The 22,904-nt window shown below is 44.2% G+C and overlaps 1 protein-coding gene across 4 annotated transcripts in view; it reads right to left on the bottom strand.

Moving 5' to 3' along the window:
• Positions 1 to 22,904, bottom strand: part of RFX4 (regulatory factor X4) — a 172,485-nt gene that overhangs the window by 130,786 nt on the left and 18,795 nt on the right. For all 4 annotated transcript variants that reach the window (XM_061417197.1, XM_061417196.1, XM_061417198.1 and 1 more), the window contains exon 2: positions 13,252 to 13,338. In XM_061417197.1, the coding sequence (XP_061273181.1) occupies positions 13,252 to 13,338 (87 nt within the window). The remainder of the gene's footprint in view (positions 1 to 13,251; positions 13,339 to 22,904) is intronic.

Genomic DNA, 22,904 nt, shown 5'->3' with positions numbered 1-22,904 from the left:
GAGGTCCTGGTCAAGAGGTGAAGGGGTGCAAGGGGGCTGGAGAAGTGCTATGACATCTGGTAATCCCCTTCAAGCTTTAAGACAATCTCTGGTCTCTAAACTCACGGTAATAATAATAATGCCTGTCTTGAAAGGTACTAGGGAAGACTGAGTGAAAGGAACCCAGGGACTTCCCTGGTGGTCCAGTGGTTCAGAATCGCCTTGCAATGAGGAGGACGCTGGTTTGATCTGTGGTCTGGGAACTGAGATCCCATGTGCCTTGGGGCAGCTGAGCCCGTGCACCACAACTACTGAGTCCATGAGCCCATGTTCTGCCATAAGAGAAGCCACCACAATGAGAATCCACAACCAGAGAGTAGAACTCAGAGCTAAGAGCTGGAAAACGTCAGTGCAGGAGCTGCATGGCAAAGGCTGCCCTGGGCTGCTCTGGCTCCGAGGCCTTGGAGCGTCTCTGTTCAGCTGAAATCTACTGCAGGAAGCAGGCAAGGGAGGCTGCCTCTCTGCTCGGGAAAATTTACGGGGGGCAAACACAAGCGCACTGACAGGGACCCTGCACAGCAAACGCACAGCAGGGGACAGCACAGCTCCAAAGAGGAAGTGGCGTTTGAGCTGACCTTGAAGAGATGGTCAGAATTTAAAACATAGCTTTGTTTACTGTTTGCAAAAATAATACGTTTATTTTTTTTTTAATTTCGAAAATACATGGAAAATGGAAATCTCTGGAAACCCAAGTGCCTCTCAATAGGACACAACTGTCAGCTCTTCATCCTATCTACTGCCAGTCTTTTTTTGGTGTTCTCTTTTACACCCAAGTGCACACACACAACACACCTAACTTAAGGTAAGTGAGGGTCACAGAGCACGTCCTTGTATGTGCTTGTACACTTGTACGCTGTCTCTCTCAGTCACCCTTACAGGGACAGGTCAGATTTTGAGACGGGGATGCTGAGGGAGGGGGTGCTCCGGGGGGTGGGGGGGAGGGCAAGCAGAATGCAGAAAGGCATGGGGGAGGGAAAGGCAAGTGGCCCATTGTCTGGAGCCAGAAAATTTCCCCATACCAGGATGATACCCTAGTGCTTCCTGTTCAGGGGATGCATGTAAGCTCAGTTGCACAGTCCTGTCTGACTCTTTGCAACCCCATGGATTGTAGCCCACCAGGCTTCTCTGTCCATGGAATTTTCCACGCAAGAATACTGGAATGGGTTGCCATTTCCTATTCCAGAGGATCTTCCTGAAACATGGGTCAAACCCTCATCTCCTGTGTCTCGTGCTGTAGCAGGCGGATTCTTTACCACTGAGCCATCTAGGAAGCCCATTCAGGGGTTACCTATCTCTGTTGTATCAGGTTTTTTCCCCTGACTAAACTTTGTTAAGGCCCCATTTCCAATACCAACCACTGGTAAGAGAATTGGCTTTGAGGGCAGGCAGACCTGGGTTTGAGTTCCAACTTTGTCCTCAACTCTGTGAGAGCCTAAGCAGTCACTTGACTCATCCAAGTTGGAGGGCCCTCCCCTAAAACATGAAAATCATAACTGATGTCACAAAGATTGTTTGAGGATTAAATATCACAAACTATGATTTAAAAAAATACCAGAAACATTTAAAAAGAGGACTGTAAAAATACTGATAGCATTCACCAGCTAAGTACTTAAACCAGGCACTGTATACCACTTTTCATTTGCTATCTTATTTTGGTCCTCCAAACAGTGTTAAGAAGTTGTTTTATATTCTTTTATAAGTAAGGAAACCAAGCTTTGCATAAGGCTGAAACACTTTGGCCACCTGATGCGAAGAAATGAATCATTTGAAAAGACCCTGATGCTGGGAAAGATTGAAGGAGGGAGGAGAAAGGGACAACTGAGGATGAGATGGTTGGAAGGCATCACCGACTTGATGGACATGAGTTTGAGTAAACTCCGGGAGTTGGTGATGGACAGGGAGCCCTGGTGTGCTGCAGTCCATGGGGTCACAAAGAGTCTGACATGACTGAGCCACTGAACTGACTGAAACACTTGTAGGAAGCCATGCACCCCATGAATGGAGACTGGACTTCCCTCAATGATGGACATGAGGTGGCTACTGAAAGCATTTAGACCAGAACTAGTCTACCTGGAGCCAACAGGGACCCTTGGCTCAGTCATCAAACAGAGGCCTCCAACCTCTGCAGACACTTTCCCTCCAGACCCCTGGCGACTTCATTCCCAGCATCTTTTCCTCAAAGACTGTGTGCGTCACACTCAGGCATCACCCTCTTATCTGATGGCTCTCAATCCTAATTCCCCAGAAGTGCTGGAGAATGTACTCATTCATCAGATATTTATTGAGTATGTTCCAACCCCATGCCAGGGGCAAAAGGGAGAGAAAAAACAGACATGGTCTTGACTCTCTTGAGCTCAAACTGTCAGCCAATAAAATGTAAGTCTTGGACAAGAGCTGAGAAGGTAGACCCAAGAAGCTATGGCAGCACCAAGTAGGGGTATAAGCCCAGGCTTGGGATCGGAAGGAGCAGCAGGAGCCAGCTAGGCAAAGAGGACAGGAGAGCATGTTTTAGAAAAATGAACATAGCCGTGGTTGATAGAGACTTTTGGAATTAGCCTTGCCAAGTACCTCTTCATTTTAACAGGCAGAAATGCTTCAAACCAAATAAATGCACCCTGTAAGGCAGAATTCCAAGCCGACAAGGTTCCTGGAGCCATTCATGGCCCACACTGGGCCATCCACCCTCCAGGCCCACATCGCTCGTCCTACCAAAGCCAGAGAGCAACATCGGCTTAAAATTCCTCCCACTGAGATGCTGCCCAGTGCCTGGTCTTCTCTCTTCCCCTCCATTCTGCTCCCACTTTGCAGTTTTAATTCCTAATATCCCCGTCCAGGGAATCCTGGTCCATTTCCCAGTGGTGAGCACCTCTACTCCCCTTCCTGGATCTATGCCCTAATATTAACTTGGCAGTCAAATTCCCAGGCTCAGATCCTGGCTCCGTCACTTGCTGGCTGTGTGACCTCAAACAAACTTTTGGTGCCTTAGTTTCCTTATTTGTAAAGTAGGGGTAATAACAATTCTAAGCACTAATTGTGAGAGTTAACTAAACCACTCCTGGCCCAAGGTGTGCACTAAGTGGTCCCTGGTACAGTTACAGTTGTCACTCCTCCAGAGAGGTTGTGCACCCGCCCTGCCCTGTCCTGCCCACAGGCCTGGGTTTGGCAAGTCCTGCAGCTGGGACAGTTATCCACTCTGTCCCCTGGGCTCCATAGCACCCCGGCTGGTCCCTAGTAAAGCTCTTGTCACGGGGTGCGATCACTACATGCTGATCAGTGCATCTGCCTTGGGGGTTTGTAAGCTCTGCGGGCACAGACCACAATCACCATGGTATCTCCAATACCTACACATGGAAGGTATTTGTGGAACGAATAAATGGCTAAGATAATACCACAATCAAAAGCTGAGTCTACCCATCTGATTGCAGCAAGCATATAAAGTAACAGTACTGCTTCCCTGGTGGCCCAAATAGTAAAGATTCTGTGTGCAATGTGGGAGACATGGGTTCGATCCTTGGGTCATGAAGATCCTCTGGAGAAATAGCTATGCAGTATTCTTTACTGGAGAATTCCATGGGCAGGGGAGCTGGCAGGCTACAGTCCATGGAGTCACAGAGTTGGACACAACTGAGAAAATAACACTTTCACTTTCATCATGGAATGTTCACTAGGGTCTTATAACATGCCAGGTACTGGGCAAAGCTCTTCACATTACTGCATTTAATTTTCATAGCTTCCTGAGACAGTGAATAATTTAATGAATGTGAAACATCAAATACTTGATACATTCTTAGTGCTTAGTCAATGTTAGGTTTAATTATGACTATTATCCCCTTTTACAGAGGAAGAAACTGAGGCTCAGAGAGGTGAAGTGCTTTACCTTAAGTCATACAGTTTAACAGTGGAGCCAGGAGAGGGACCCAGGCTAAAGTACACCCCAACCTCCCTGAACCCCAACACTTATGAGCCTCATTCTCCCTTCAAACCTGTAGAACTGAACTAAAGACTTTTAGGGAACATATTACCTACCTAATCATTAGTCTTCTGCCTCTATGCTGGCTGAATTCACAATATTTGGGAACTCTATTTTAGAATATTTCTTGCCTAGAGCTGGTGTGGCAGCGTTTAATATGGATGGAGAACGTTTCTAAATTAATTACTTCTTTTCAAATCCCAGGAAAGGTTCAAATTTATGTAAGCCTCAAGTTTCACTTCAAAGTTCTAATTCTATTTCCTTTCATTATACTAATCAGGCTGCACCTGGCCAGACCTCACCTGTTGGGAACAAATGGGGCTGCCAAACATTTCGTTCCCCCCTTATCTACTTCCCTTCCAGCCCCTCCAAAGAGCACCAGCTGATGACCAGGGTGCCTGGACCAGGCCTTTGGCAATGGGCATCAGCCCCTGGCAGCAAACCCTTCTCCCCGTGGGAATGGGGCTAAGTCCCAAACAAGACTGTGATGTTGGCAGCACTGCTCAGAGGGGGCCCCACACCTGCTTCCTTTCACCTCCTCTGGGTAAATTCCTTCATAATCTTGGAGCAGGAAAGAGCCTTTCTAATGTTGATACAAAGCCCAAAGTCATACGAGGAAATTTTGAGAAATTTTACCACATGAGGAAAATCTAAAGTCTCTAAGTGGGGAAAAAAACCCACACCGTAAGTGCTCTCTTGGGAAACTTGCAATCATACCAGAGACAACAGTCTCACCTCCCTCCTCTTTTATTAGAAAGAGCTCCAATAAGACCAAAAGGAGGGCTTCCCTGGTGGCTCAGTGTTGAAGAATCTGCCCTCCAATGCAGGAGACACAGGTTCGATCCCTGACGGGGGAAAATCCCACATAGCATGGAACAGCTAACCCTGTGGGCCACAATTCTCGAGCCTCTCCTGTAGAGCCTGGGAGCCGCAACTAATGAAGTCTGAAAGTTCAAGACCCTGTGCTCGGCAACAAGAGAAGCCACCACAGTGAGAAGCCTGAGCACTGCAACTAGAGGAGCGGCCCCTGCTCACCACAGCTAGAGAAAAAGCCCGTGCAGTAATGCAGACCCAGCACAGCCAAAATTAAATAAATAAATATTAAAAAAAAAAAAAAAAGGAAAAGACCAAGATACATGAGTGGTGGAAAATGCAAATGTTCCTGAAATGTGAAAAGACAATCGATTTCAATGAAAATGAACAGTACACCAAAATGCCATTTCTCACTTGTCAGATGGGCAAAAATCCAAACCACACTCACAAAACTCTGGTGTGAAGCTGTGGGAAACAGATGACTCCTATCTTGCAGGGAGAATGCAAAATGATGACCTCCCCCAATATGAAAAGACATTTAACAGAATCACTGAAATCCTACATGTCCTTTATCCAGCAGTCCCACATCTGTGAACAGATACTGCCACTACTCCTGGACACATGGGAAATGACCAGACACAAGGTTATTCACTGCAACTTGGCTATAACAGCAAAAGTGTAGAAAACAGCCCAGTGCTCATCTAGTTAGCTAAATGACATCACAGTGGAATACTACACAGCTGTGAAAAAGAAGACTAAAAACAAGAAAAGAATGAGAATGCTCTCTCCATTCTTACAGTCTAGGATTTCTAAAAAAAGCTTGTCACAGCAAAGTGTATTTTGCTGTGTGCTATTTTTTGTGTGTAAGAAAGTGGCAATAAAAGAGAAAATGGCAAAAAAGAACATATATGTGAATGTTTGTTTACATAAAGAAATCAAATGCTGGAAGAATATACAATAAACATTGGAAATGCTTGAAGAATGCATAATAAACAAATATGCTTCCCATTAGGAAGCTTAGAAGGGAAGATCAGGGAGGGACCTAAAGATCCTATTGGGGAGGGAATATCAGAAGGAAGAACCTCTTCAAATGGTTAAAATGGTCCTGGAGTGCCAAAAGCTGAAAGTAAATTATAGATATGGATTGTAATCTAGCATGGCTGTACAGTATTTTGCTTTGCTAAAAACAATTACTTAATAAGCACTCACCCCACTCCAGTACTCTTGCCTAGAAAATCCCATGGATGGAGGAGCCTGGTGGGCTGCAGTCCATGGGGTCACTAGAAGTCGGATACAACTGAGCGACTTCACTTTCACTTTTCACTTTCATGCATTGGAGAGGGAAATTGCAACCCACTCCAGTGTTATTGCCTGGAGAATCCCAGGGACGGGGGAGCCTGGTGGGCTGCCGTCTATGGGGTCGCACAGAGTCGGACACGACTGAAGCGACTTAGCAGCAATAAGCACTCAGTAAGCACTTATGATGCCCGAGGCCTTCTATATTAAGTTAGGCCCAGTCCATCAGACATGCTCCTCTCCCCTCAGGGACTGACAGCTGTGGAGGGAGTAAATGGAGGTGCAGAAGGGCTTGGCAGTGGGCTTCATACACGAAGGAGGAACTACCTAATTCTCCACAAGGAGAGGACAGATAGACACTCAGGGGGCAGAAACGGCAATCTGTAGGGACACTTGCCTGGCAGCCCAGTGGTTAAGACTCCGAGCTTCCAATGCAAGTTTCGATCCCTGGTTGGGGAACTAAGATTCCACATGCCATGTGGCACGTTCAAGAAAATATTAAAAAAAAAAACAAAACAGGGCAGCCCATGATGGGTATGGAGGCCGAGGAAGGGCAAGAGTTGGAGGTTGTCTTAAATCATAACCTAAGCACTGGGCCTCCTACACCTGCCTGCAGGGCTGCACCTAGGTTCCCAGCCGGGACTAACCCTGCAGGGTTCATCCCACATGGGCAATCCAGTCTTTGAAAGCCATCCTAGATGGACTCTCTGTGGCACGCCTCCCACCCCAGACCTCTGGCTCTAAGCCCCTGTCCTTGCTCTAGGAGCTGTCCCAGAGCCTTTCTGCTGTTGGCGGGGCTGGGGGCTTTTGCCTACAACTCCATGGGAATGTGGACCAGTTTAACCACATTTCTCTGGAACTCTCTCTTATGGAGTTAGAAAATACCAAACTGGATGATAACCAGACATGCCAAGTCGGGGGAGAGAAAAGTAAATTACACCTCTCTAGCCCTGGAATTCAATGGGATTTTAATGTTAATAATGAGTCGCAATAAGTGGTGACCCACTGTGACCCCAGTTCTATGCCACCGTGCTGTTGAATTCCAACTCTTCCTGTCCCTGTGCTTTAAATATCCCCCTTCACCACCGGTCTGTCAGTAACGCCAGGATAATGAGCTGGTGAAGGGTTAGGAAGGGTAAGGGAAGCAGATGTTGCACGGGGCAGGTGGGAGGGAGCTGCCGAAGGGTCTGACAGTTGTTAGGAGTTGTCAAAGAGCGGAGGGAACAGGACTTAGTATGGACTGTCACTCATACACACTCACACACACACTCACACACACACACACTCACACACTCTCACACATGCACACTCTCACACTCTCACACACACACAGTCTGATAACTCTTGGAGATACAGGGAAAACTCTAGACATCTGCCCAGGATCTAAGATAGAGGCTGAAGTCATTTGATTTAGCTATTAAGGAAATGGTGACCTGAAGCCTAGAAGACGGGCCCATCAGGGTTACAGGACTGTGCAGTCATTTGTTCTGTTTCCCACGGAGGGAAACAGGAATCCCAAGGAATCCCACAGGGTTCCTGCTCTTCGGACCCATCCCATCACCCCAGTCTGTCCAGTTCCCTCCATCCCACTGATATCACCCTGGGCTTCAGCCTCGTCCCCTTACCTGGGCCAGGTGGGAGCCTCTGAGGTGTCTTCCTGGCTCCAATTCACCTGCAGAGAACCAAACTCACCTTCTGAAAACTGGGGTCTGACACGCCTCCACTCAGCCCCTGCAGTGGCACCGTAACTATGCAGCTCCAAACCCCTCGTCAGAATCCAAGTCCCTCACCAACTTGGTCCAAACTCTGCTCCCCAGTCCTGGTTCCCGTGACCCTTCCATTTCTCTGCTCAAGACAGTGTGGAATACTCTTCAAGTTCAAAACCTGCCTTGTGGGTTTTTGCCTCCCAGTCCTTTACTTAAAGGAACCACATGGATCCTAGGAGACCCAACGCAAACGCCGCCTCCTTCAAGATGCCTTCCCTAGTCATTTTCCAACTGTGTGACTGATCCCAAACTTCAGCATGCATTCTAATCACCTGGGGGGTTGTTAAAATGCAGAGTGTGCCTCAGTCAGTCTGGAGCGGGCCTGAGACTCTGCATTTCTAACAAGCTTCCAGTGAGGTCATACTGGAATCCAGGAACATACCTGGTATGACAAGGTAGAACATGCTGCACAATTCAAGTGGAATTTATCACATACAACCTTGCCTTACTAATATGCGAACATGCACCTTAGCTTCCCTTCTGGAATGAAAATTCTTTGAGAGCAGGGGCCTACAGAAGAGACAGCTTTTTTTTAAGAGGTAAGAAATGTTTTAAATATTTATTTATTTATTTGGCTGTACCAGATCTTAGTTGCAGCAGGCAGGATCTAGTTCCCAGACCAGGGATTGAACCTGGGGTAGAACATCACAGACAAACTGCTGTAAACTAAAGAAAAATATCTTTTTGTCTGAAACAAAAAGACACACTTCGTTCAAACGAGTAAAAGTAAGTCTGATGACTAACTTTTAGAAACCAGAGAACCATGCAATGAAAACTTTAAAGGGTTGAAAGGGAAACAAAAATCTTACCAAACTAGAATTCTATATTCAATAGCAAAAATATCTTTCAAAAATAAAGGTGAAGTAACAATGGTTTTTGTGATCTATACTACTCTGTATGGCCCTACCAAAAATAGTAAAGGAATTTCTTTGGGTTAAAGAAGTAATGATCCCTGAGCTTCCCTGGTGTCCAGTGGTTAAGACTCTGTGCTCTCAGTGCAGAGGTCATGGGTTTGATCCCTGGGCAGGGAACTAGGATCCTGCAAAGATTCCACATGCTGCACATTGCAGCCTAAATAAATAAATAAAGTTATGAAGGAAACGAAAAAAGTTATCCAAGATGGAAACATGGACTTGCTGACAAGGATGAAGAGCCCTGGAAAGGGTCAATGTGTGAATAAACATCAATAAATATTGACTAATATGTAAGACAATGGTAAAAATGTCTTACAGGGCTTATAACATAGGTAGATGTAAAACACATTAAAGCAATGGCACAGATGATGGAAAAGTGTTAGATTAGGTCAGGCTGTGAGAGTGTTCATGCCCTGTATTTGAAGTGGGGGAAGGATTCATGTGAGGTAGACATGAAAGGAAGGGTGCAGAATGTAATCCCTGAGTGAAACACTCTACAAGAACATCTAGTTGGAGAGTTAGCAGAGAAAAACACTTTAAAATATTTACCTGTGTTAATCCCTCCCCCCAAAAAAAGGAACAAGGGAGGAATAAAGAAATAAAGTCAGATGGGAGGAATAAAAACTAGATAGCAAGTTTGCTGATTTAAGCTCAACAATGTAAGTAACTATATTACATTTAAATGATCTGAATATTCCAGTTAAAGATAATCTGACTGGTTTTTTAAAACTATATAAAAAATCCTAATATTGAATTCAGAAAGGTTGAAAATAAAAAGACAAAGATATACCACAACAATCCCCCCCCCCAAAAAAAAGAAAGCTGGTATAGTTATAGTAACATCAAATAAAATAGACATGAAGGCAATAAGTATTACTAGACATAAGGAGATGCTGCTGTTTAGTCACTAAGTCCCATGTGACTCTTTTTCAACCCCATGCACTGTAGCCCATCAGGCTCCTCTGTCCATGGGAGTCTCCAGGCAAGAATATTGGAGTGGATTGCCGTTTCCTTCTCCAGGGGATTTTTCTGACCAGGAATTGAACCCAAGTCTCCTGTGTCTCCTGCATTGGCAGGAGGATTCTTTACCATTGAGCCACGTGGGAGACCCAGTATAAGGAGGGACATCATTTCAATAAGAGGATTCAACAATCCTAAATTTCTAAGAAATGAATACTTTAAAATATGTAAAGCAGGAATTAACAAAACTGAAAAGATAGGTAATCACACTGTAATACCTCTCTCAGTACCTTAGAGACAACATCAAAATCTATAGGGATATGGAACATCTGAAAAACATGATTAACAACCTGATCTAATTGATACCTGTAGGATATTCATCCAAATGTGGCAGAATACTCATTCCTTACAAGCATACATGAGCATCTGCCAAATCGAACACATGTTTGGACAAAAACCAAGTCTTACTAATTTTAAACATTGAAGTCATACAGAATATGTTCTGTGACCATGGTGGAATTATAACAGCAATCATATAAAGTTGCCTAGTAGAAAGGCAACTAGGAAATCCCCAAGTTTTTAGACATTAAGCAATAGATTTCTAAATAAATCATGGGTAAAAGAACAAATCACAATAGGAATTAAAAAATAAGTTTGACTGTATAATAATGCATGTATGACACCAGAAAAATTATGTGATGCAGTTAAGTAGTACTTGGAGGAATTTTTATAACTTTAAATGCCTACCTTAGAAAAAATTGAAAATCAATGATCTAAGTGTCTGTCTCACAATAGAAAAAGGCAAAAAATTGAACTCAAAGAAAGTGCAAGGGAGGGAAACCTAGAGGTAAGAGCAGAAGTACATGAAATTTTAAAAAGGTGTAAACTGAGAAAAGAAAGTGAAAAGTTACCAAAAATTAAAAACCTATACATAAGAGCTAAAACTATAAAACTTTCAGAAGAAAACAAAGTTACCAAAAATCAAAAACCTATACATAAGAGCTAAAACTATAAAACTTTCAGAAGAAAACAAAGGAAAACCTTCATGACATTGGATTTGGCAGTGATTTCTTGAATATGGACACCAAAGCACAGATAAAAGAAAAAATAGATGTCCAAGTGGAAGGGGACATGGGTAAACCTATGGCTGATTCATATTGATGTTTGATAGAAACCAATGCAATACTTAAAGCGATTATCCTTCAATTAAAAATAAACTTAAGACAAAGAAAAAATAGATAAATCAGACTATGTTAAAATTGAAAACTGTGCATCAAAGAGCACAATCAACAGAGTAAAATATTTGCAACACAAATATCTGATAGTGGGTTAATATACAAAATATGTAAAGAACTAGCAGTTGGGAAACTTAAATAGACATTTCTACAAAGAATAAGACAAATAATCAATAAGCACATGAAAGAAATGTTCAATATCATTCATCATTAGGGAAGTTCCTACAATTCAACAACCACAGAAATAAACTATCTGATTTAAAAAAAATGATCAAAAGGACTTCCTTGGTAATTCAGTGGTTAAGAATCCGCCTGCCAACACAGGGCACACAGGTTTGATCCTTGGTTCAGGAAGATTCCATATGCCCCGGGGGAACTAAGTCCATGGGTCACAGCTACTGAAGCCCATGTGCACCCTGGAGTCCATATGCTCTTCAACAAGAGAAGCCACCCCAACGAGAAGCCTGTGCACCACAGCTAGAGAATAGCCCAGCTTGCCACAGCTAGAGAAAGCCTGCATGCAGCAACAAAGACCCAGCATAGCCAAAAATAAATAAATAAAATTTTCAAAGTTCACAAGCTTTATGTTTCAAAAATGGCTGAAAGACTTGAATAGGCAATTACTCCAAAGTATACATAATACAAATGGTCATTTAGTACATGAAAAGATGCTCAACATCACTAATCATTAGGAAACTATAAATCAAAACCACAATGAGATATTACCTTATACATTAGAATGACTATTACCAAAAAAAAAAAAAAAAACAGAAAATAACAAGTATTAGCAAGAATGTTGAGAAATTGGAACTCTAGCACATTGCTGGTGAGAATGTGCAGCCACCATAGAAATACAGCAGTGCCTCATTACCATATGATCCAGCAATTTCGCTTCTGGTTATATATCCAAAAGGACTGAAGGCAGAACTCAATCGGTTATTTGTTCACCTGTGTGTATAGCAGCATTATTCACACTAGCCAAAAAATAGAAATAGCCCAAACGTCATCAATGGATGACTGGATAAACAAAATGTGGTGTAGACACATACAGTGGAGTGTCATTCAGCCTTAAAAAGGAAGCAAATTGTGATACACGCTACAACATGGATGAATATTATGCAAAGTGAAATAAGTCAGTCACAAAAGGACAAATACTATGTGATTCCATCTATATGAGATTCTTATAGTTAGTCAAATTCATAAAGAATAGCAGAAAGTAGAGTAGTAATTGCTAGGGACCAGGGGGAAAGGGGGATGGAGAGCTATTGTTTAATGGGTACAGAATTTTAGTTTGGGGAGATGAAAAAAGTTCTGGAGATGGATCATGGTGATGGTTGCACAACGAGGTGAAAGTACTTAAGGCCACTGAATTATATACTTAACATGGTTAAAATGATAAATTTTACATCAGGCATATTCTACCACATTAAAATAAATGTTAAAAAAGAATGTTCAGAGATGCTTAAGCTGTCAAAAACTTGAAGCAAATTTAAATACCCGTCAACATGTAAATCGATACATACACTGTGATAGAAGCATACAGGGGAGTACTATGCAGCAATGAAAAAGAAAACCTACCGTGACATACAACACTATGGCTAAATCTTCCCTGAAGAGTCCCTGAACCTCTGAGAAAACTGAACTGAGGAGATGCACTTTACCAACTAAGAAAGACATTCTGTCGCTGTTGGAAATGACTTTATAATAAGCTGCCCCCTTTTTATAGTGCTTTAGGGACAAATACAAGTCCCAAGTTGTCTTCTGCTCTTAATATAAGGTACCCAGGAGCCCTAGCCTGACATAACGAACACAGCAATTTATATCTTTCCATCAATTCCAATTCTCTAGTTCAAGATGCAGGAAAAATCGTTACTTTCCAACACCAAAGACATTTGCGACTTTAAAACAACAGTCCCATGATACACTCCTTTAAATCCGTATCTATGGAGAATGGCCTTTCCCATTCAAAGTCCACATTTTCCCACTGGAGCATCACTGAGATGGAATCTTTAGGGACTCAGACAATGAGAATGTGTAAACAGCAAGTTTTTGCTATGGCCTCAGTTTCCACATCCATCTGAATGCATTGAACTCCCTCCTGGAGGATATTATAAGGAAGGCTTGGGTATTTCATAAATGGCTGGAAAGCCTCTTGTTTCAGGTAACATGACCTAGTCTAGCGTTCCAGATGCACCATTCCTCATCAGAACACAGCCCATAGCCAGGACATCATGGAAGATTGAGTTTTAAGCACTTACTTTCATCATTAGAAACATTCCCCAGAGATGTGTGGTTGGAATAACGCTTGTTTTCACTTTCGTTGAGACATCTTTCAATCCAGCTCTCTAAAAATGAAAAATAAAGAAAATCACACTGTTGGTGTTTGCAAAGAGACAGGAACATCATCAATGCACTAGATTTAAACGCCCATCAACTTTCATCTGAGATCTGCCCAGACTGGAGTTGGATTTGACATGAAGCCCAGTATGCACCATTGCTGATGAGATTTTGCTAAGTAGCTTGGAGGCAAAATGGTAATTCAAAGCTCCACTTGAGTATTTCTTGGCCAAATTCAACTAATTTTGGAGTATTAGTACCAACTGAGTGTCTACAGAGAATTATCTTTCTTCAAAAAGAAGATATTAATATATTCCTGAGAACTAGTTTGTAAAACAAAATTTGGTCAGCTGAATCACTGATGGTTTGGAGACTTGTGAACTAGCAGCAGAACCCTTAGTTCAAAAGAAAACAAAAAGAAAAGCAGATACAACCCTGAAGGTTCTGGTTGAAGCGGAGGGCAGGGAAACTTGCAGTTTCCTCCACCCCTACTCTGTCAGTGACCCCTGAAGGGGCTCTTCCAAGCCCAGACTGAGACTCCACAGGAGGAGGCTTCAGAAGGTCTGGAATAGTTACCTATTATTTTATTTATTTAAATTTACTTAGCTGACTCTGTGGGCCTCAGCTGTGGCACACAGCATCTTCAGTCTTCCTTGCAGCATGCGAACTCTTAGTTATGTCCTGTGGGATCTAGTTCCCTAACCAGGGATGGAACCCAGGTCCCCTGCACTGGGAGCACGGCATCTTAGCCTTGGACCACCAGGGAAGTCCCTCTATTAGTTTTAAAACCGAAAGACCATAGGAATTTTTTTTAAAATCCAATTCCAAACAATACAAATGTACTTTCCATGAAGTAGCATAATGCTTTTTCTATGATCTAGAGAATCCACTATCGGTTCATTCATTCATTCAACAGCATCAGCTAAGTACATCAGTTCTGCTACAATGTTTGTTTTGAAACCACAAATGTGTTCAATGCAAGTGATACATTAGGGAACCATTTGTGCCTAGCACAAATTTTCTGTTTGCTTATGCTTGATTTCTTTCTTAGAAAACATTAAGTGAATGCAGAAACTGCACATAGCTGAACTGAGCCCTGTTTAGTTCAGTTCAGTTCAGTCGCTCAGTCGTGTCCGACTCTTTGCGGCCCCATGAATCGCAGCACGCCAGGCCTGCCTGTCCATCACCTGAGCCCTGTAGGAATATGCAAAAGGCACACGTGCTCACACCTCAAACACCTACCAGCTATTTGAGTTTACGGCATGGGTTGTGAGCCACAGATAGACCACGTTCCACCATTTTACAATAACACACAAGCTGTGGCCCTACCAAAGTCCACTTCCAAAAGTAAATTTCAAGTCTTTTTCAAGGTCAAGTGCCATACTTATTGTATTTATATGCCTCTTAACCATGTAACATGTGTAAAACTGTGCCATCCTTTTTATTAGGGTCCTATCTTTTTCCCCATGCGTCACTGACAAAGTTTTTAAGCGTTGTGCCCCTAGTTTATTATTCCAGTGAATGCTGTGCTTTTTGTTGTGCAGTTTTGTAGAATGGTGATAACTCGGGGGGATGCATATTAGTGTTAGAGCAGAACTGATTACACCTATGAATGTGTGCTTTTGAACAGTGCTGTCGCCTGCTGCCTTCTTTATAATATGGGAGCTGGCATTTACTGAACCCCTATTTTAATATTAACATACTTCATTGAATTCTGACCACCACTCTCTGAAGTAAGGATTTTCATCTCCAGTTTCCCTAGAGAGCAACTGAAGCTTAATCGAGTAATGTGACACCTCATAATTCAAAGAGCCAAGGAAAAGTTCATTACTTAGTAACATATTGTTAAAGGAAACCACACTAACACTGGCTCCTGAGCAATGTAGTGAGGGGAAAGCAAGCGCCAACAGCAGAGAGAAATGTTGGGGTTTTGGTGTGTATTGTATGTTTCAACAAACTGCTTTTTTAAAAGCTGCTTCCACAATTGTAGCAGAGAAATATCCAAGGAGTGGAACAGGCACCAGCTTGTTAAGAGGATATGGAAATCTGGTATTTCTAAGGAAACAGGGAGCAGCTGAGAGATTCAAAGCATTAAAACGCTACCCCCTTCCAGATAGCAAACGTACAATGTAGAAACAGCTTGCAATGGTTTCAAAGCTGTGATGACACAGGGTGGGTGTTTGTCATCACATCTTATGCAAAACCACATCTGGATACAAATTTCCAGAATTCTTTTCAGAATTCTCCAGAATGTCTCTACTCAGATCTTCTAACCCTTTCAAGTCCTGGCACATTTTCCCTGGCAACAGCCGTGGCTGATGTCAGATGGCGTCTCATGAAATTTGTAGTCCCTCCCTCCACCTAACCATATCACCAAAATCCATTTCTATTGTTCAAGGCCAGCCCTTGGTCTCCCTAGCTAGGTATGCCCACCTACTCACTGTCACGTACCCGTGGGCACACACATTCACAAATACACCGCCACTATCCTTCGTCAGTAGAAGGGAACACCCTCACCCATTTGCCTGTGCCAGAATCAGGCTTGTTATCATCACTGTCACTCCGCAAACGGGCCTATTCTTGCAGATGGTAATCCCCAGCCATTGGAAGGGGGAGCCCTCTCTGAGAGCTCACTGCAACATTCTGGAAAGGAGCTGGCTCTGGTCACCAGGTGGGTCAAGAGATGCAACAACTGTCCACAAGAGTTCAAGTCAAGTAAGAGCTGTCCTGAGGGCAGTCCCTCTCCCCGACACTGGCCAACCCTAACCCTGGAGAGAGATGAAAGCAAAGTTACAGGAGGGAGAGAGAGGAGAGAGAAGAAATCTCACCAAGTACTCCTTTCCCCCATCCATTGCCCCCACTCAGACCTCTCTGACCCACGACTTAAGCTTGTGTCCACTCCGCTGCCCAGCTCTGCTCCCTGGAGCAGCGCAGAGTAGGTCTGGTCTCTGAGGCACATGTCAGATACAGAAGGAAGCCACACGTCTTCATTTTTTTCTAGTCAAAATGGACCCCACTTGTTTCAGCACTTTCTTGGGAGAAATTGTTCCTCTACTTTTTAGCCATCCAGTTCTCCTGCTTCTGGCATCTTCTATTTAATCAACGTCTGTTTGGACATGAGGGGCTCAGTGAGCTCTGAGGGTTCAGACGGGGTCTAAGCTGTGCCAGGTCTGGCAAACCATCACCTCTGTTGTTCTAGACACGGGGGTTTCCAGAGCATTCAAAGGTCTTGCATTCCAGATTGTATGAACGCAACATTCTGAAAAATCTATAGAAGCCACAGGCCTTGGAGTCACAGGTGCTTTCTGAGCTTTGTCTTCTTCCCTAGGGGGACCCTTAATAGTGCCATCTGCAACTCGTGTCCCATAGTCAGGTTGCTCCATAGGGCTGAAAGGCCTCTATTCAGGTCACCTGAAGGAAACATTACATACTTTAAAACTATTACTAATGGGTTATGGTCTTACAAAGGTCAAGAATTAATCAACCAGAATGACAGGCATATTGAATGTTTAATGAAACACTGCATTCATCTGTCTTACTCATTTGTAGATTGTGTGTGTGTCCGCGCTCAGTCATGTCCAACTCTTTGTGACCCCCATGAACTGTAGCCTGCCAGGCTCCTCTGTCCATGGGATTTCCCAGGTACGAATACTGGAGTGGGTTGCCATTCCTTCCTCCAGGGGATCTTCCCAACCCAGGGGTCAAATCCTCCTCTCCTGTGTTTCCAGCATGGGCAAATGGGTTCTTTACCACTGAGCCACCTTGGAAGCCCTCATTTGTAGATTAAGGGGCTTAACAAAGGCCACCATATTCTGAGCTCTTATGGGTCAAGCATTATGTAAATGCATTTGGTACACCATCATATGTAATCCTCATAACAGCCCTACAAGACAGGTTCTATCAATATGCCCATTTTAGAGAGCAGGAAACTAAGGCTCAGAAAGATTAGATGACTTGTCCAAAGTCATCCAGCTAGTAAGAGGAGGATCAGCATTCACACTCAGGTCATAACCACAGTGCTGTCTCTCTGAGTGTGCTCTGAGCTCTCCTTATCCCATATCCCATACGGTCTCTAGAACACATTGCCAGTATTGCAACAATGATCACAGTCTGCCTTGTATTACAACTTGTGCTAAAACTCAACCTACATATTACAATTTTTGCTAAGTTCATTTACATGTTTCTTTGCAAGGCTTTGTTTTACATAACAGGCTCCTCAGTTCAGAACTTAAACATCTTAAGAATGCAGTCCATTTTATTTTATTTCTCTTGACTCTCCACTAGTGCCTGGTATAAAGTTTTTCCTATAGACCGGCTTCAACGAACATTATGTTATTGACATGAATGATATAAAAAAATGCACACTGTGTAAGGAGATATATCCACATGTCTATAGAATTTCTTAATCGCTTTCTTTTCTATCACATACAGCATAAAAAGGACAACACATCAAAGGCAATTTTCCAAATAAAGAAAAATTCAACAAAAATGTATTTTGTCCCATGTAGATCAAGAAGCTGTAGTCAAGTGAGTCTGATATAAACATGAATAAGACTGGTTTCTGCCCTCTAGTTGCCATCAAAAAAAACAAGGCGGATGCTCCTCCATCAGCTCATGATTGCTGGGACCCTGTCATTTTTGTTCACCTGTGCCCAGGAGCTGGCACTCTGCCTGGGTGCATAGATATAGTGCAATAAATATGTTGTTGAAAGCATTACTTTTTTTTTGAAAAACAACAGTAAGTTCCTACAATGTGCCAGATACTATGTGAGTTTTTACATGTGTGGAAAAGTCATAAATTAAAACTCAGGACAATATGATATGATATGTCTTAATATCTATATTTATTGTTATGGAAAACAAAAGTTCTCATACTGTGATCAGCACAGCAGTATTGGTGCTGTGCTCTGGGACACTGGAGAAGCAGAGCTCAATTCACACTTGGATAACCTCCTGTTCCCTCCTGCCTCATACTTGATCCATAAAAACCATCTGACCTTTTAGGAAGAACCAGGCTTGCTCTAAGTGTCCAACAGGATTAATAGATGACTGTGAGCATAGGCTCCTGGGCTGCAAAGCATCCTTTCACCTGACTCATCTGGGCTCATGGGTAGGAAGGAGGATGCCTCGTAGATTTTTCATCTTACAGGGAGTTTAACCCACATTCCTTAGAGGCCAATCTTCATGCCTCCCCACTTCAGATCAGAGATTTGGAAACCCCAATTTGAAGTGACTTTCTCAAGTTCCTAAAATGAGATTGAGCAGAACCTTAAATGGTTATTGGGTTTCCCAGGAGGAAATCTTGCTTCCCTTTGCAGCAGCAGCAAATAACAACCAGGCAGCAGCTGCACTGGGGGCACGGCACATCCAGGCCAGTCCAAGACTCAGAGCAGTGCTTCGCGAACATCCATTGGCCTGGCAAGAGGAGCTGACCACGTTGGTTGTCAAAATGCACATAATCCTTGAAGTTTACAGGGCACCCTGACACAGAGAACCTGATCTGAGCTTCACAGTCGACGTCATGGGATAGAAATTTCCACCACGTTACAGATAAGGAATGGCTTCCTCAGTGGCTCAGCGGTAAAGAATTTGCCTGCAATACAGTAGCCGAAGGTTATGTGAGTTCAATTCCTGGGTTGGGAAGATCTCCTGGAGGAGGGCAGGGCAACCCACTCCAGTATTCTTGCCTGGAGAATCTCATGGACAGAGGAGCCTGACAGTCCATAGCGCCACAAAGAGTCAGACACAACTGAAGCGACTGAGTACGTAGGCACAGACAGGGAAACCACACAGAGCTGTGGCTTCTTGTCAGTGGTGTGGCCGAGGTCATACAGTTCAAAGGTGTTAAAGTCAGAATTCAAACCCAGATCTTCAGGCTCCAAAGCTTATGCTTATTCTTCCCACTGCATCCTACTGGCCGTGAGGCAGGAGATAGATGGGCCTCAGGCCGAATAGTTTCTCCCCTGTGGACAGAAATTCCATAACAGCAGGATCATGGAGGAGGCTGGACCCTGTCCAGATAAAAGATAAAAGACCACACATTCCTCATTCTCGAAGTCAAGGAGACCTCCATGACTACACATGCACAGAAAGGCTCCGTGGGAGTCAAAAATGGGAAGGGGTACCACCCATAGTAAGTGATGTCAACCTACCCATAGGTCTCTTCCCTAGAATCCATCTTGGCTAAGAGATGTGTACACACACAGGGGAGGACCCTAAGATACACCCAATGCAGACTCAGAACCAGGCACAGCAAGATGACTGGCCAAAGGAAACCCAGAAGAAATGCCCCATAAAAGTAATTCAAACTACTGTTCTGTCTCCCTGAGCCCACCTGCATGTCTGTCTGCATGTACCCTTTTTCCTCCTAATAAACACATTACCTAATAAACACTGTTTCCCTCCTGTCTATATGTGCAAATTCATTTCCACATAGCTGACAGGCCAGGGCCTTGTCACTGGCCACTGGCCCTGGCGGTCTAGTGGCGAGGATTCAGCGATCTCACTGTCGTGGCCTGACTTCAAACTCTGGCCGGGAACCCTGCTTCAAGCCACTGCACCTGAGGCCACCCAAGAGCAGGCACAGGCCAGTGGTTCCCTCTCATGCATCCATCTATTCATTTTTCAAATACTTATCAAGTCTTCAGTGTAAAGTTCTAACAGAAGAAATGAACAGGGACTTCCCCAGTGTACTAGAAAACTCCGCACTTCTAGTACAGAGGGCGAGGGTTCGATCCCTGGTTGGGGAACTGAGATCCCACATGTCAGGTGGTGTGGCCAAAAAAAAAAGAATAAAATAAAATAATTTTAAAAAGAAGAGATGGACAAAAGCTATTTAACAGGAAACCAATATATTACAGCAGGGTATTTCTGATGGGCAAGGGTCTCAGGACCTGAAAAGATGTTTTCTTATGCATTCTTTTTATTTCCCTCACTCAGATTAAAACCCAGTATTCAAAAAATTAAGATCATGTCATCTGGTTCCATCACTTCATGGAAAATAGAGGGGAAACAACGGAAACAGTGACAGATTTTATTTTCTTGGGCTCCAAAATCACTGCAGATGGTGACTGCTGCTGCTGCTGCTGCTGCTAAGTAGCTTTAGTCGTGTCTGACTCTGTGTGACCCCATAGATGGCAGCCCACCAGGCTCCTCTGTCCCTGGGATTCTCCAGGCAAGAATACTGGAATGGGTTGCCGTTTCCTTCTCCAACTTATGCATGCATGCTAAGTCGCTTTAGTCATATCCAACTGTGTGCAACCCTATCAACAGCAGCCCTCCAGGCTTCTCTTTCCACAGGATTCTCCAAGCAAGAATACTGGAGTGGGTTGCCATTTCCTTCTCCCGCAGATGGTGATTGCAGCCATGAAATTAAAAGATGCCTGCTCCTTAGAAGGAAAGCTATGACCAATCTAGACAGTGTACTAAAAACCAGAAACATCACTTTGCCAACAAAGGTCTATATAGTAAAGCTATGGTTTTTCCAGTAGTCATGTACGGATGTGAGAGGCGGACCATAAAGAAGGCTGAGCACTGAAGAACTGATGCTTTCAAACTGTGGTGCTGGAGAAGACTCTTGAGAGTCCCTTGGACAGCAAGGAGATCAAACCAGTAAATCCTAAAGGAAATCAACCCTGAATATTATTTGAGGGACTGATGCTGAAACTCAAGCTCCAATATTGTGGTCATCTGATACAAAGAGCTGACTCATTGAAAAAGACCCTGATGCTGGAAAAGATTAAAGGCATGAAGAGAAGGGGATGACAGAGGACGAGATGGTTGGATGGTATCACTGACTCAATGGACATGAGTTTTAGTAAGCTACGGGAGATGGTGAAGGACAGGGAAGCCTGGCATGCTGCAGTCCATGGGGTCACAAAGAGGTGGACACGTCTGAGTGACTGAACAACAACAACATTTCCCTCCTTCTTAAAAATGTAAATTCTAACAACCCTGAGAATCTCGTTTGGTGCCTAGTCCCCAAGGGCCCAGAGTGGTGTCAAGCACAGAGCTGGCAGTGATGGTTGTGATGAAGTGAATGAAAGAAGAGGGAGCATCCTTCCTCAGGAAGACCTCTGGGAAGAAACAGCATTGGAGCCGAGACAACCTGTGAGGGAGTGAGGACTTCCGAGATTCTGAGACCTGGAACCACAGAGACAAAGGCTCACAGGTGGATCGTGAGTGACCTGTTTATGGAACCTATTTATGGCTGATGCAGAGTAACCCCAGGGAGACAGTACAAGATGAAAGAGAAGATAGAGGCAGGCCAGGAAGAATGTGGAGCCAGTGGTTAGAAAAACTAGCTTTCAAAGCCCAGTCCTTTCACTTACTAGCTGTGTAACATTGAGGTGGTTCCTGAACATTTTTAAAGTCCTGCCTCCCAGGTTTCTCCAAAAATTAACTGAAATGACACAGGTAAAGCACTTAGCATGCTTGTGGGAAAATGAGGGAAGCATGGTCTCTATCCACCAGGTGCTCACAGCCGTGGTGGGGACAGTCAAGCATATATTGAGGGCTTTCCAGGTGGCTCAGTGGTAAAGAATCCACCTGCCAATGCAGGAGACACAGGTTTGATCTCTGGGTCTGGAAGATTCCCTGAAGGAAGAAATGGCAACCCACTCCAGTATTTTTGCCTGGAAAATCCCATGAACAGAGGAGCTTGATGAGCTACAGTCCATGGGGTTGCAAAGAGTCAGACACAACTGAGGGACTGAGCATACACACACAGCATTTATTGAGTGCCCTCTCCACGCTGATCACTCTGCTTTACCTCTCTTCCTCACAGCAGTTCTGAAACAGAGCCCTGAACAGCTCCAACACTGTAAGGAGGAAAGTGAGTGTCAGACAAGCTAGGTGAAGTCACCACTACAGGTCTGTCTGACCCCAGTGCTGTTGGCTGTCACCCTGGCACCCTGCCTTTCTAAGCCAGCAGGTAACTGGGAGTATGTCTAGATTACAAAAAGGGGCTTCCAGCTCAGCTGGGCTGTTTCACAGAGGGTAGGGGGGACGGCATTTCAACTGGCCCTTAAAGAGGTCAGCATCTGCCAGACCAAGGAGGAGAGAAGGGTGTTCTGGCGAAGAGGGCCACCGTCATGGACAAAGGCAGAAAATGGGCTCTGGGAAAGGTGAAGAACCCACTGACCCGTGACCCAAGGCATGGTAGGGGACAGTGGGGGATTCCATTAGGAGCAGATTGCAAAGGCCTCACTGCCCCCTCTCCCAGGCCAAGACGCCTGCAGGCAGCTGGGAGCCGGCCATGACTTTGAAGCAGTGGGGGAATAACACGATGAGCTTTGTTTCTGAGGAACTGGGTGAGAACAGGGAGTTCTTGACTTATGCAATACCTGAGGAAAATGCCGCCTGACTTAGAAAGTGTCACCGGGTTTTAATAGAAGGCGGCATTCATCCACTTTCTATCAACAGTCTTTTGGGGCGCTGCGCTGGGGCCTATTTTAGGAACGCACAGCTTTAGAAATGTTTCATAAAAGAGCTGACAGGCCACACGTGGAGCTACCCAGGGAAGACCGGGCCCCAGGTCCCTCTGGGGGTGCCAGGGTGCACCCTCACACCCCTC

Source organism: Bos javanicus, chromosome 5 (assembly GCF_032452875.1).
Source record: "Bos javanicus breed banteng chromosome 5, ARS-OSU_banteng_1.0, whole genome shotgun sequence".
Lineage (NCBI taxonomy): Eukaryota > Metazoa > Chordata > Mammalia > Artiodactyla > Bovidae > Bos > Bos javanicus.
Note: the sequence above shows the minus strand (reverse complement) of the source record. Positions and strands in the feature narration are given on the sequence as shown.